The sequence below is a fragment of the Momordica charantia genome (assembly GCF_013281855.1).
Source record: "Momordica charantia cultivar OHB3-1 chromosome 4 unlocalized genomic scaffold, Mcharantia_2.0 BLBB01000004.1, whole genome shotgun sequence".
Lineage (NCBI taxonomy): Eukaryota > Viridiplantae > Streptophyta > Magnoliopsida > Cucurbitales > Cucurbitaceae > Momordica > Momordica charantia.
The window spans coordinates 7,393,221-7,408,660 of NW_028275162.1; the positions used below are offsets into that span (position 1 = coordinate 7,393,221).

The window sequence follows — 15,440 nt, forward strand, 5'->3', positions numbered from 1 at the left end:
TAGATCACAGATGCATCAATATTAGATATCAGTAGATATCATGGTTATATCAATGGTAAATTAGAGACATATTAAGTATATATCATAGATGCATCAAAGATATATTAGTGGTAAATCATATAATCATATGAGAAGTTATATTAGTAGATATCACAGTTATATTAGTGGTAAATTAAAGACATATCAAGTATATATCACAAATATATAAGTGTTATATCAGCATGGTAAATCAATGGTAAATTATATAACCATATAAGAACCTATATCAGTAGAAATCATAGTTATATCATACGTATATTAGTGGCAAACCATATTAGAAGTTATATTGATAGATATGATAAATATATCAGAAGTAAATAATTTTATATCAGTATTATATCAGTGGCATATCAAAGACATATCAATAATATATTACACATATATTAATGGTAAATCAATAAATAGTAAATAATATAATCATATAAGTAGTTGTATTGGTAGATATCATAGACATATCAATGATATATCAGTAATAAATTAGATATATATATATCAGTGCTATATCAATGGTATATCAATGCTACGAGGGTAAATTTGACATTTTATTATTAGATCTCCGTTTTTTCTAAAAATTTTGCTATATTTGCAAATTTAAAATGTAGATGCTAAATTTGTTATTTTTTAAATTTTTTTTGTCATATTTGTAACTGTCCCTGTATAAAAGGGTTAAAAGGGGTTAAGTACTTAGCTAATTTTTTATTCTTATTTTTTTCACAAAGATTCAAAATTACAAAGAATTTACAATTTTATCTTGGGACATACCTGTTTAGGAAAAAAACTATACTTATTGAAAAAGCTGCATTTTTTAAATAAATTCATACCAATTTTCAAAATTTTTTATTTTTCATGTAAAAAGTTTATAGACGGAATTAGCCATTGTATAATATATCCAAATCAATTGTTTCTGGATTGAATTGAGAAATCGGAATTCCTCCGACAAACAAAGTAAATAGATTCCAACAAACAAAGTAAATAGGGATAACACAAACATAAGAAATAGCATAGTATAACTAACTCACAGGATAAGAAAACTATTCTTAGTACCAAAATGGGGAATAGTAACAAAAGGGCATACCATTGATATGTTATTTTTTCCAAAAAAAAAAAAAGGAAGACCTTTTTCATTATTATTCTTGTTAATAATGATAAGAAACGAAAGTTTTTTTTAATGATTTTTTATCGTTCTTTAACCCACAATGATATTGAATAGAGTGAGTTATTTATTTTTCCACTGTAATTTTTAAAATAAAGGTTTAAATGTCCCTCAAAAGTAAGTAAGTAGACGCGAGATGGAAATGACAATAGTGCTCATTTGTGAGATATTTTAAATACACAACTAAAATAAATCATCAAAACGGTTGCTAAATATTCTCTAAAGGGGTACTCAACCTACTCCGATCTGGGAGTACCTTATTTGACTAGGGAGGAGGTCAAACTGGAGATCCTAAACGGAACCACAGTGGGGACCAGGGCAAGGATGGGAGGTCTCCCCACCCCATTCAATATTTTATTATTTTTTTATATATATTTATATATAATCATATTAATATATATTAATTTTAATAAATACTTTTAATTATATTTAGTTGAATTTTAAAATATTCCATAAAAGAAAATGTTTGTATTTTTTAAATAATTAAAATATTAATAAATATTTCTTAAAAAAAATTAAAATATATATATATGTCGGGAACAGGTTTCTGCGGGGAACCCATCCCCAATCTGAAAATCTCGCCTCGTCCCCACTCCCAAATTTCGAGGACAGCGGCAGGGATGGGGATGACTCCCCTAGCGTGCAGGCTCGTCAAACGCTCCGGCTCGCCAAGTTCACCATGGTGAAAAAGCCAAAATTCAGAACCTAATTCCTCCTAAACTTACCCAACTACCTCCCCGCCGGCGGCAATGGCGGAGGAGAAGGAACTGAAAATCTTAGTCTTTCATCTCCTTGAGCCTATTGGTGGCAAGACCGAGAGTAAGCTTGTGGCAGAGGCTCTGGTGCTTAATGCCCCCAGTGTAGCAGAGGGTTAGGTGACGGAGTTGTAGAAGCTGAGATAGGAAACGGAGGGGAGAGGGATTGGACAAGGAAGATGAAGAAGAGGCACTGGTACTCGTCTTTACCGCTACCATGTAACTCATTAATGAGTTGTTAATTTGTTAGAATAATTAGTTAAATGGTTTTGATTCACTGAATTCCTATTGTTAGTCACTCATTTCTCTCGATCTGTAGGATTGAGATGCGTATAAATACATGTGTTTGGTGCACTCAACGTATCATAAAAGAAAAACACTTTCTTGACTCATCTTTCTCATCGTTTATTTTCTGTTTATACAAATATGGTATCAGAGCTCATTGTCTAACGACTTCAATTTATTGATCATGGCTTCTTCTTCATCTGGAGACAATTCTGGTTTTTCTTTATCAAACCAGAATACAAAATCGATCAATCCTGAAAACAAGGTTTTAATTGTGTAACTTATCGATAAGAACTTTCTACTATGGAAATTTCAAGTTCTTGTAGCACTCGAAGGACATGGTCTTGAAAGCTATGTCAACGAGGATTTTGATTCACCAAGACAAGACAAATTATAGAAGGAGAAATATCAAGAAAAAAGATAAATCTTGACTACACTCAATGGAAAAGGTAAGATCGTCTTATTACTTCTTGGCTACCCGACTCAATGCCGGAGGAGATTCTTTCTGAAATGCTTCATTGCACAACTGCAAAGGAAATATGGATCAATTTGTAACAAATGTTCTCCACTAGAAATTTGGCAAAGTTCATGGAAATAAGAACTAAACTTTAGAACTTACAAAAAGGTAATCTTTTTCTCAAAGACTATCTTCGACAAGTAGACAAAATGGTGGATTCATTGACTGCAGCAAGAAAATCAGTCCCAATTGAAGACCATATCATGCATTTCCTATCTGGTCTTGGTCCAGATTTTGAACCCATCATCTCTGTTATTTCCTCCATCAGAGCACCTTTATCAATCCAAGAAGTGACAGCACTGCTTTTATCATGTGAGAGTAAAATTGAGAAAAACAACGTGGCAAATGGTGATGGTTCTATACCAACAACAAATATTGTTTATCAAAATGCAAAGAATGTTGAAAATGACAAGCGTCCTCCAGGCAATTCCTCATACCAACAATGGCATCGTGGCAGAAATTATACAAATGGTAATAGAAATTGGAGTAACAGAGGTAAGATTTGTAACCAGTTTGGTCATACAGCCAAACAATGTTACTTTCGATTTACACAGCCACAAAATCAAGTGACTAACAATTCTGGTGGTTCTTATACAAATGTCTAGTCCCACTTATTCACCAAATATGTCTGCTATGATTGCTTCTTCTTCTAATAGGGACACTAATTGGTACCTAGACTCGGGAGCTAGGAACCATATTACTCACGATTTGTACAACTTAGATGTTGGAAATGAAGTTATTGGAAATCAACAAATACAAGCTGCAAATGGACCAGGTTTGTCCATTCGACACTCCGATTTTTCTTCAATTTCTACCCTCTCCAATCATATTTTTCATCTAAAAAATGTGCTTCGCGTTCCTGCTGTCAGTAAGAATCTTATTAGTGTTTTCCAATTCACTAGAAACAATAAAGTTTTCTGTGAATTTCACCCTTCATTTGCCTTGTGAAGGATCAAATTACTGGGCATGGTCCTACTCCAAAGGACAATTCGTAATGATCTATATACCTTTTAGTTGGACAAATGCACTCTCATCTCTAAGGACAATGCCAATTCCGCATCATAACAAGTCTTAAATGTTGTAAGTCACTTCATCTTGTCTTTCCCTTCTAGTAAGTCTATGTCTATTCCAGATTTGTGGCATCGGAGGTTGGGTCACCCATCTCCTTCAATTGTAAACCAAGTTCTCAAACAATGTTTTGTGTTTAGCTCAAATAAAAATTTCTCATTTTGCAGAGCATGTGCTATTGGTAAAAGTCATGCTTTACCTTACACTTTATCATCAACTCCTTACACAGCTCCATTGCAACTTATTATTTTTGATTTATGGGGTCCGACACATAAATCTTCATGTAATGAATTTCGTTGTTTCATAAACTTTGTTAATGTTTATTCTCGCTACTCTTCAATTTATTTTCTTCATAATAAGTCATAAGCATTTCAAGCTTTTCTTACCTTTAAACTTCACGTTGAGAAACTTTTTTGTACCTCCATTATTCGCTTTCAATCTGATGGTGGACGTGAATTTAAAACTCACTCAGTTTTTAGAAGCACATGGTATTGAACATGGCTTCTCTTGCCCATATTCTTTTCAACAAAACGGAATGAAAACATAGACATATAGTCGATATTGGTCTTACACTTCTGTCTCATGTTTCTCTGCCTTTAGAGTTTTGGGGTGATGCATTTTCCACTACTGTTTTCTTAATTAATAAACTTCCTACACCTGTTTTGGATGGTTTAAGTCCCTTAGAGATTCTTTTTAAACAGAAACCAACCCATTCTTGTCTGAAAGTATTTGGTTGTTTATGATTTCCTTGTCTTCCAATCCTATAATAATCACAAACTTGACTTTCATTTTGTTATGTGTACTTTCTTGGGCTACAATAATATTCACAAAGGTCTCAAGTTTCTTTTTTCAATTGGTCGCCTTTAAAACTCTCACAATGTTACTTTTGATGAAACTTGTTTTCCCTTTTCTACAACATTATCTCTTCAAACTTCTTCCTCCATTTCCTCCTCTCTTCTATTCCTTTACTTGTGTCTTCCAATAACTCTTCCATGCTAGATTCACCTTCCCCTATGGCGTCTACATTACCCAATCACAATCCCCCATCTAATGTTTCCTCTCCCAATCACTTCCCCACCCCAAATTCTTCATCATCTCCCACAGAGGTATCTGCTCCTGCTGCTACTTGTATTAATCAACCAAGTCCTACTATCACTGAACCAAACTCTACTGGTAATTGCCATCCTATGGTGAATTAGACCAAAAACGATATTTTCAAGCATAAAGTTTTCTTAGTCGATTACATTGACACTGAACCATTTACAGTCACTGAGGCTTTGAAGCATAACCATTGGAGAGAAGCTATGCATGATGAGTATATACAACTTTAATGAATAACAATATTTGGGATCTTGTGTCTCAACCTCCAGATAAGAAAGTAATATGTTGTAAATGATTATTCAAAATGAGGAGGAATTCAGATGGGTCAGTTGCTCATTACAATGCCCGACTTGTAGCCAAGGGCTTCCATCAAAATGCAAACATAGACTATACAGAGACATTTAGTTCTGTTGTAAAACCAATAACAATACGGGTTTTACTTGTTGGGTGTTGTCCTAAACTTGTAGTTTGTAATTATGTAAAAACAAATTGATATTCAATAAAGTTGTGGTTTCATATTCAATCAATTTGTTGTTGAATTCATATCATTGCATTGTCCAAATCCAATAAACTAAACCTCCAAGGTTATTAACATGTAATCGGGACAGTATATAAACTGGCTATATATTGATATATCCTCGATATACATATGGATAATATCCCGAGAATAATCTAAAGGGTCTATAGTATATGGATAAGTCTGTGTATCTTATCCTAGCAACACTATGGATACGACCTGCTTTGTAATTGTTACAGACGACCAATCCAAATCGTTCGTGTGGAGACATTCAGATGGGTCAGTTGCTCGTTACAAAGCTCGACTTGTAACCAAGGGCTTCCATCAGACTGTAGAAATAGAATAGATAGAAACATTTAGTCCTGTTGTAAAACCTGTAACAATACAGATTTTACTTACTCTTGCCATTGCTTGTGGATGGTCTATTCGACAAACTGATATCAACCATACAAGTCTTCTTAATGTGGATGCATTATTGCTTGTGGATGTTGTGGTTGAAATAACCCATCACACAAAAGGACATAACATTAACTAGTAAGAATGAGAAAATTAAACACTGTCATGGAACACATTTTAATTAATTCATTAACAACAAAGCTTTTTGATAGTGCAGTTTGTGAGCTATTTTTATGCAGTGTTAGAGCTTTAAAATATTGTGAATATTTGTGTTATCTAATTAGATTTACGCAAATGGTTGGTCATTTTGTAGGAATCAAGCATTTGAAAAATCCTTATAATTTATGAGATGTTTAAAGGAATTATAGTGCTTTGGCCTTGTTGGTATAAAACATTGTGGAGCCTTGAAGAAGCCCAATATCCTTGTTTTCCCATTCTTATTAGGGTTGCCGCCACACAATTATACATGTATATATTTTTACTAAGTGTCTTTTGAAAGGCTGGCCGAAAGTTGCAAATTGAAAGGTAGCAAAAGAAATTTGTTTGTGGGTGCACATAATTTTGAGGGGCGGCCGGTTGTTGCAGTGTGTATTATTTGTGTTGATGCACAAATATTGAAAAAGGGTTGTGGCAGGGGATTGGCAAAGAAAGAAGACGAGAACTCGGGGTTGTAGTGCATCGTCGGCAACCAAATCTCGTGAGTATTGTAAGGTTTTTCATTCTGTATTCCTAAGTAGCTATTGTCGTAGTGCTTAGGTGGCCATTATCGAGGCATCTAGAGAGCTTTATGTAGAGCGTTGAGGTCCATTGTAATTATCTCAATATCATAGTAGAACCTGTTGTCGCGGAAGACTGGACATAGTCCATAGTTGGGGTGAACCAGTATAAATTACTTGTGTCATTTTCTGTGATTTATCTATTTTTCTTAATATTGTGTATGACTTAGAATTGTGGGAGGAGAAAATATTATTGGTGAGTAAATTTTCCCAACAGGCCTTTATTTGTAAGACACACAATTCACACGTATAATTCGAGGAGGTAGCGCCTGAAGCTTGTGGCACGAAAATAAAACATGTCAAAAAGACCAAAGCGAGAAAGATCGTGGCGCTTGTAGACACAATACGCGCCACAAGTTGAGTAGGGTCATGGCGTTAGAGCAGCACACCACTGCTATATACATAGTGCTATGGAAGTTCAAACTTTTTTTTATTTTTCACCTGATTGTGAAGGATACAGCGTCGTGATTCTCACTTGTATGGTTAGGGTGCTAACACGACTCTTGTTTTTTCTTTATATATAGAGAGAATTTTCAGGTGCCTCAAGTAATTTCATATCGATAATTAACAAATTATAAATATAGAAGAGGCAAAGGGCCAATATGACCCGTTAGGATTTATTTATTTTTCTTTTCCTTAACGTTTTTATCCTTTTGTTATGAAATTTACCATGGGCTTTCGTGGTTTATTTTCGATCATGGGTAGCAAAAATTTTTTTGTTAGCTTGATGTTGCTTTGAAATACCCAATCACAAAACCAGTTAAAACATTAATTAGTAAGAATGAGAAAATTAAACACATAATTTCATGAAACACATTATTTATATTTTATTACCTTTGACTTGTATTATCCATATATTATACCTTTAAATTTATTCCACCGCAAGTACATAGTACAATTTTATTCACTGCAGTAAAATATTATAATTATAACGCCAAATTCACCGTGGTGAAAAAGCCAAAATTCAGAGCCTAATTCCTCTTGAACTTATCCAACTGGCTCTCCACGGCGGCAACGGTGGAGGAGAAGGAACTGAAAATCTTGGTCTTCATCTCTGTTGAGAAAAATTACTTACTGATAATATTTTCCCCTTCCACAATTTGTAGTGAAAATTAAGTAACACATAATAATAAGAGATATAGGGAAAAACAAAGAAATGACACAAGCAATTTATACTGGTTCACCCCAACTATGTGCTACGTTCACTATTTTGCAACAACGGGTTCTACTATGATATTGAGATAAATACAATGGACAATACAATCTCTCAAATATAGAGGGCCTCGATAAAAGCCACTTAGCTTCTAGGAACTACAACAATAGAATTCTAGGAATACAAGAATGAAAAACCTTATAATACTCACGAGATTTGGTTGCCGACGATGTACTACAATCGAATCTTGCCTCTGAAACTCTACCAAATACTACCTCTGTCCTCTAAAGCGTGCACTTACACGTTCGCAAGACGGCTCTCAATTGTGCAACCACACAACTCTTTGAGTCACTCAAAGCCGTTGCTGAGGTCACACCCACTTTTGTAAACCAACACCAAAAGTGTTCAAATTCCGACGGCTAAACCTAAAAGAGATTTATCAACATATATATATATATATATATATATATATATATATATATATATATATATATATATAATGATGGCAAGTTAATGAGTCTGGTCTATTTTGGCCCATTGCTTGTCAACAACCTTCCACTTGGAGACAAAACAACAATTCATCTCCCACTGCAACAACAGTGTCCCTCATAATTGAGTTCTGACTGTACCAATAGCTTCCAACTGAACAACGTCTTCTTGGCACCAACCAAGGCTCAACTCCCACTGCACCAACAGCTTCTAACATCTTCTTGGCACCAATCAAGACTCCATCTGTGATTGCCCTGAGACTGAGCAATCCTACGTGGTCTTCTCTCCCAGACGTTAGAGACACAACCACGTGCTCCCACTCAAACTAAGTGGTCTCCGACGCTTCCTTCTTCACTCGCACCCAACGACTCCTGAATAAAGATTTTCCCTCCAATAACTTGGCACTCCCACCCAAGTCCGTTGCCATTCTAGAGACACCACTATCGACCTTAGCACCAACTGTAGTCTTTCTCAATGCACTCTTTCGCCTACGCGACTGACAACTGGGGCTTTATCCTGACAGTCTACTGAACACCTCACTAAGTTGTTCCCCTTTCTTTTTCTTCTACTTCTCAGTTGTTGTACTTGAACTGATGGCAGATTCTCCTGATCTGTCTTGACTGTCAATGCTGCTAATTCTTTCAAGTCTCCTCCTGAACTATCTGCAGCCCTGTGCATAATCCGTCTCTCTAATCCTCTGGCAACACCAAACCTCAACACATATACCGAAGCTTTTCTATGGCCAACAACCATTACCTCGAATCCCCTCATGAGTTCCCATCTGTTCTCTGCAAACTCACTTATGTAGCCTTTGTCATCCAATTTCCCTGTTGATATCAAATTCATCCTAAAATTGGATACATACCTGACACCATGCAAAACTAACTCGGTCCCACTGTCAATCCTTAGATGAGTATCCCCAAGTCCTCTGATCTTGGAGAGTCTCCAATTCTCTGTCCTCACTGCGCCATGATTTCTTGCAGTAAAGGATGTGAACCAACTCCTATCTGAAGATACATGCATCGATGTTGCACTGTCCACTACCCATTCTGATGACTAGTCTACATGTATCGTGTTACCCTCAATACAAGCTAACACATCTGTTGACACGTAATTTAGAGTGTCCTCATTTTCTTGATCCTCTTTAAGCTTACTGTAGTATTTCTTGAAGTTACCCTTCTTACGGCAGTAAAAACATTCAACCTCACTGCTTCATTCCTTGTCTGTCATCCCATCCCATCGTTCCTTCAAGGTTTTGTGTGTCTTCTTGTATGTAAGAAGATCTGTCGCTTGCATTTTCAAAAACCCAAAATTTCCCCCTTTAAATCTTAAAACTCCCTTGAAGTAGTGATGTGACTTTCCACTGGATCCCATGACGTCGAACCTACAGCTCTGATACCACTTGTTCGGAAAATTTACTTACCGATAAATTTTCCTCTTCCACAATTCGTCAGTGAAAACTAAGCCACACACAATATAAGAGATATAGGGAAAAACACAGAAACGACACAAGCAATTTATACTGGTTCACCCCAACTATGGGCTATGTTCAGTCTTCTGTGACAATGAGTTCTACTATGATATTGAGATAAATACAATGGACAATACAATCTCTCAAATCTAAGGGGCCTCGACAAAAACCATCGAGCTTTTAGGAACTACAACAATAGAATCCTAGGAATACAGGAATGAAAAACCTCACAATACTCACGAGATTTGGTTGGCGACGATGCACTAAAATCTCAGAATCTCGCCTCTGAAACTCTACCAAATACTACCTCTGTCCTCTAAAGCATGCATCTACATGTTCGCAAGATGACCCTCAATTGTGCAACCACACAACTCTGAATCACTCAATGCCGCTGCCGTCACACCCACTTTTGTGCACCAACACCAAAAGTGTTCAAATTCCCACGGCTAAACCTAAAACAGATTTATCATAAGATATATATAATGATGGCAAGTTAATGGGCCTGGTCTATTTTGGCCCATTGCTTGTTTTGACTCAAATTTATCCCAACAATCCCCTTGAACCGGTTGGTGGCAAGATCGAGAGTAAGCCTGTGGCAGCGGCGCTGGTGCTTGAAACCTCCAATGTAGGGTTAGGTGACGGAACCATAGAAGCTGAGATGGGAAACGAAGGCGAGGGGAGAGAGGGATTGCACAAGGAAGATGAAGAAGAGGCACTGGTACTTGTCTTTGTGGTCAAGTATGGCCAGGACAAGACATCAACTTTTTTAATAGGCATATGTTGCATATACTTTGTAATAAAATGTATATATTTTATAACCTAATAATTTAGTACTATACTAATAGAATGTATATATTTTGCATTGCGATTGATTCATTAACCGTAAAGCTTTTTAATAGCGAGCTATTTCTATGCTGCAGTAGAGCTTTAAATATTGTGAGCATTTGTGTCATGTAATTAATTTTATGCATATTATTGGTCATTTGTAAGATTCAAGTATTTGAAAGAATCCCAGATGTTTACCGGAATAAAATTTGGCTTTTATTAGTATTTTAGACGCAAGCAAAAAAATAATTGACGCATATATAACTCAAGGAGGTAGCAACTCGATGCTTGTATAGCACGAAAATAAACCATGCATGCCAAAGACCAAGATATGGGAAGCACCATGGCGCCTGCAGATATAATACGCAGCCACAAGTGGAAAGTTACACAGCCATGAGTGGAAAGGTCATGGTGCTACAGCATCACAATGTTGCTAACATAGTGCAATATGGAAATGTGAACTTTTGATCGTTTGCCTTGCGAGAATAACATATGGTTAGGGGTGTAATCGATTCGGGTCGGGTCGGGTTTTAGGGAAAACCGACCTGAACCGAAACTGTTCGGGTCAAAACCGAACCGACCCGACAGTTTCAGGTCAAACCGACCCGACCCGACCCGAATTTGGTTTTTTTTCCTTCTTCTTCCTTCCTTCCTCCTCCTCCTCCTCTTCCTTATCCTTCTAACCCTACCGTTTTTCCCTGTTTTCCATGAAACCAGAAACCAAAAAAAGATATCCAATTATTTTTTGTTTTTTCAAAAGAAATACACTCTTACATTTTTTTAGGTCAATTTTTTCCTTTTTGTTTCAAAAGAAACTAAAATGGAGGGATGAAATCAACGTTTTTGTTGAGAAATTTCATATGGGTATTGCTCAAAAACCCCTAAAATCAACAACAACCTTTGATTTCCATCTCCCACCTCAAATCCTCTTACCAAAACACATCCAACGTCTCAAACAAGCTCACCGCCACCTCCACCGCCGCGATTTCAAGGTCTCCGATTCCCACCGTGTGTCGCCGCCGGTAGAAAATGTTGCTTGCCGTCGGGATTCGTTCAAAGAGAGAGATAGGGAGGGAGTAAGAGGAAGGGAGGGGGGCGGTGTGGGTTACCTAGAAAGATTGAAAGTGAGTGAGGGAGAGAGAAGATGGGAGTGAGAGGTAGGAAGGGGCGGCGTGAGTTGTGAAGTGAGGGAGGGGGAGAGAAGAGGTTATAAATATATATATGACCTGATTTGATTACATCGAAGTTCGGTTTGCTTTCGGTTCGGTTCATATTTTGTTCAAACCGAACGACCCGAAATGCTTCGATTCGGTTTCTTTCACCCCTACATATGGTTCTCACTTATAGGGTCATGGTGCCACACATTTTTTTATATATATTAGGGAGTTTTCACCAAAAGAGAAATCTTTTTTTAGAGTAAGTTCATATCTATAATTGACAAAATATAAATAGATGAGGCAAAGGACAATTCAACGTGTCAGGATTTATTTATTTTTCTTTTCCTTGACGTTTTATATTTTTATGTGGTTTATTCTCGATCATGAGTGGCAAAATTATTTTGTTGTATGAAGGATTATTTGATATAACATTAACTAGTAAGAATGAGAAAATTAAACACATAATTTCATGGAACACATTATTATTTCACTTCAACAGAATGACATTTTATTACATTCAACTTGTATTGTTCATATATTATAATTTGAAATTTATTCCACCGATGAGTACATATAGTACAATTTTATTCACTGCAGTAAAATATAGAATAATTATGAAAGGAAAGCAAAAGAGATTTTATGTTATATGGTTACGGGCAGAAGGTAACAACATAATTGGGCGAACCGCTGCATGTGAAGGTGCTGGTTTTGTCGTCATAAGCGTAGCTGTAAGCCTGAGGGCATTGGTTCTTGAAGATCAACGAGTACTGGCTGCGAGCGCACTTGCTGGGGTCGTTGAATTCAGCGGTGCAACAATACTGTGGTTCATTAAACGCAAGGCATGCGCTCTTACACCCAATCACGCTCCCATCTCCTGACCTGACTTGCAACTCCGTTGGGCAAACCCCGTTTACATTTGCAGAACAAGCTGTGGATTGGCATTCTCCTGTTCCACCCACTGTGGCTATGGAAGCCGGCAGGTTGAAGCCGTCGACGAGGCTGACGTCGTAGAAATCCATGCCTCCATTGGGGGCTAATGTGAACTCGGCCAGTGTGGCGGGTGGAATTCCTCCTGCGCCATTGCAAGAAATGGAGCCGGAGGCACAGTCTCCAGTTTCGCAGGAAAATCTTGAAGAGCTATCGACGAAGCAGCGCGTTCGAGCCCAGATCCTACCCGTCCACGGCGCAGGCACATCTACGCTCCTCGACGCTCCAGAAAGCAACTGAAATCCAGTGGTGGAGAGTTGGGATTGTCCGCTGCCGCTGGTTAGTGTTGCGGGCCATATGGTCTGTGGACAATTGTTTTTGACAACAAATGTGGCTGCATGGACTACTGTTTTACAAACACATGACATTATTAATTCATCCAAAACTTAAAACATAAAAACAGTGAATGTTGTTAATAATGTATACATACCAGAGGAGAAGAGCAAAGCAAAAGTGAAGAGGGTGTGGATCATTGCTTCAATTGCCATGATCAATCAATTACAATTAATCTAATTGCTTTCTTTATTGCTATTAATGTGAGTTATGTTCTAGATGGGGTTATCCTCGTCCCTACTTATAGTCTCTATTTTGTGATGCAAAAACTGAAAAACAAATTGTTTCAATTTGGCCAAGTCGCCAGATTGTAAGGCTGCTTTAATTTGTTTTTATTTATTTTCTATTTTTTAGTACAATCTTGGGCTGCTTGGATTTGTTTTTATTATGAATAACCAAACAAATATACATGTGGGTGGCCCGTAGCCTAAGAAAGAATAGTTTATTAATTATTTGGACCATTTCATGTTGACCATGTATTTCCCAGTTTGAATTATACATGTATTTATTGATGTCTGCACGTAATATATATTCGGCAAACTATAACGTTTTTGTTTTCATAACTTAATGGTAGTTGACCAAGTTTCATGGCCATTCATGTACACAAAATATTATCGATTACATTTTTGTTTTTAAGTACCAAAGGATGAAAAGATTCAAATTGGATGAGCATGGGTTATGCTCACGTTTGTCGTATATATTTTCTGTATTAGTAGATCTTATCGGAGTAAAAATAATTTCATAATCACCCTGAAAGCCTTACGAATATCAAGGCATCCAAAAATAATTAATTCCAGTACAAAAATATATAGGAATATATTAATAGTAATTTTTCTCTGCTACAATACCGAGTGACTATTAAAGAAGATAACGATAAACATCAAATTTCCTGATTTTGATTTTAATTTTATCCAAAAAAAAAAAACAATTCTCATACTAAGCACGTGTCTCTCCTTGAATAGTCATTCATATTTTCACTAAACAGTCAGTTGGATTCGTGCGTACATGAAAAGTGGGATGGATTCCTTAGTTATTGATTGAAGTTAGGCACGATCTTCTATGCATCGGCTCGACCTTTAGGAAAATTGGTGTTTGAGATTTTCGATTTAAAATAAAGGAACATAGTGATGTCACAAATAATAAGTGGAATGAGTATTCCGAGTATCGATCCACAGAGACAGAAGTTGTTATTTCTTTTGTAAAATGATGATGATCGACGGTTTTGCAATTGGATTTTAGGTGCAATATAATGGGAATGATGTTGGTTTTGAGTTTTTAAAGTTTATGGAATAAACCCAGTCCAATTACTTCAAATTAGCTAAGAAAATACGAAATGAGACCAGTGAAGTGTAGGTGGTTCCCTTGAATAAAAACCGGTTCTACTTCGCAATCTTTATGTCTAAGTGATTTTTAAGTTATTAATCCATTCCTAACATGTATTTAGAAAAGTGAACTTATTTCATAAAAATCAACCATAACTTTGGGTTGAGATCCTATTCTAGGCTACTCGAACGAAACCTTTATGTCGTGTAAGTCTTTCTCTCCAAAGTTAAATCAAATAAGTCGTAAAAATTGTGAAATTTGATTTTCCTGAAATCTCAACATCTCAACCCCTCACTAAGCCTCGGTATACAACAGTCTTCTTACTGTAAGATAGTATCTCTCACTCAAAGCTAGCTGGTTTTTCACCCAAAGGAGCTGTCATCAAACTTCCCAAATCTGGTGCAGAAGGAACACATAGCTGGTTTATTATTTCAGTCACTGACCATTTATAGCAATTTCATAATTAGTTTCTATTTTCAATACCCACCCTTAGTTTAGCTTATTTGGGAAATATGTAAATTCCCCGATCAAAGCTAGTCGTTTCACTCTTCCCTCTTTTACTGACTTTAGTTTTTCGTATAAGTAGTATGGATATTAGGTTGTTTTGTATGCTTCCAGACAGTGAATACAATTGCAATTTGTTTCAAACTGATTATGTATTTTTTCTTGGTATCAGAGTTGATACTTACACGAAAGAAGTGCTAATCAATTTGTTCAGATTCTCACAATGGCCAAAACAGAAAAACTCTTATAATACAAGTTTTCCACCAAAGTTCCATCGAGGGACATATTACTGATGACACACCACCAGAAGAATACATTGATGACAGCAAGCGAAAAACACAATGCAATCCAGAATACTCCACTTGGAGGAATAACGATGGGCTTATAGTGTCTTGACTCTTGGAAACCATTGAAGAAATCCTTAACATGATCGAAAATACTGATACAACACGTCAAATGTGGATTTCCTTGGAGGAACAACTTCTCACCATGATCAAGGAGAATGAGATTCATCTTAACGAAGCCTTTGGTTAGCTAAAGAAAGGTAGTCTCAATTTAGAAGAATATCTAAAGAAGTTTAAATCTATTTGT

General features: G+C 36.4%; 1 protein-coding gene and 1 long non-coding RNA gene across 3 annotated transcripts; both read right to left on the reverse strand.

Annotated features, from left to right (window-relative positions):
• Positions 1-10,738: 10,738 nt before the first annotated feature.
• On the reverse strand, positions 10,739-11,719 carry LOC148211711 (uncharacterized). Its single transcript, XR_015790191.1, has 2 exons — positions 11,444-11,719; positions 10,739-11,243 (listed from the first exon to the last, which is right to left on the reverse strand). It is a non-coding gene; the product is annotated as an uncharacterized LOC148211711 (long non-coding RNA).
• A 551-nt stretch (positions 11,720-12,270) lies between these two features.
• Positions 12,271-13,224, reverse strand: LOC148211712 (thaumatin-like protein 1b). 2 transcript variants are annotated; one of them, XM_088122900.1, is made up of 2 exons: positions 13,120-13,224; positions 12,271-13,032 (listed from the first exon to the last, which is right to left on the reverse strand). In XM_088122900.1, exons 1-2 carry the CDS (start codon positions 13,175-13,177, stop codon positions 12,353-12,355), a joined length of 738 nt encoding a protein of 245 aa, XP_087979026.1. In that variant the 5' UTR covers positions 13,178-13,224; the 3' UTR covers positions 12,271-12,352. The 2 variants fall into 2 exon arrangements, with proteins under 2 accessions (XP_087979026.1, XP_087979025.1); XM_088122899.1 differs by having other exon boundaries at positions 12,271-13,035.
• Positions 13,225-15,440: the final 2,216 nt, after the last annotated feature.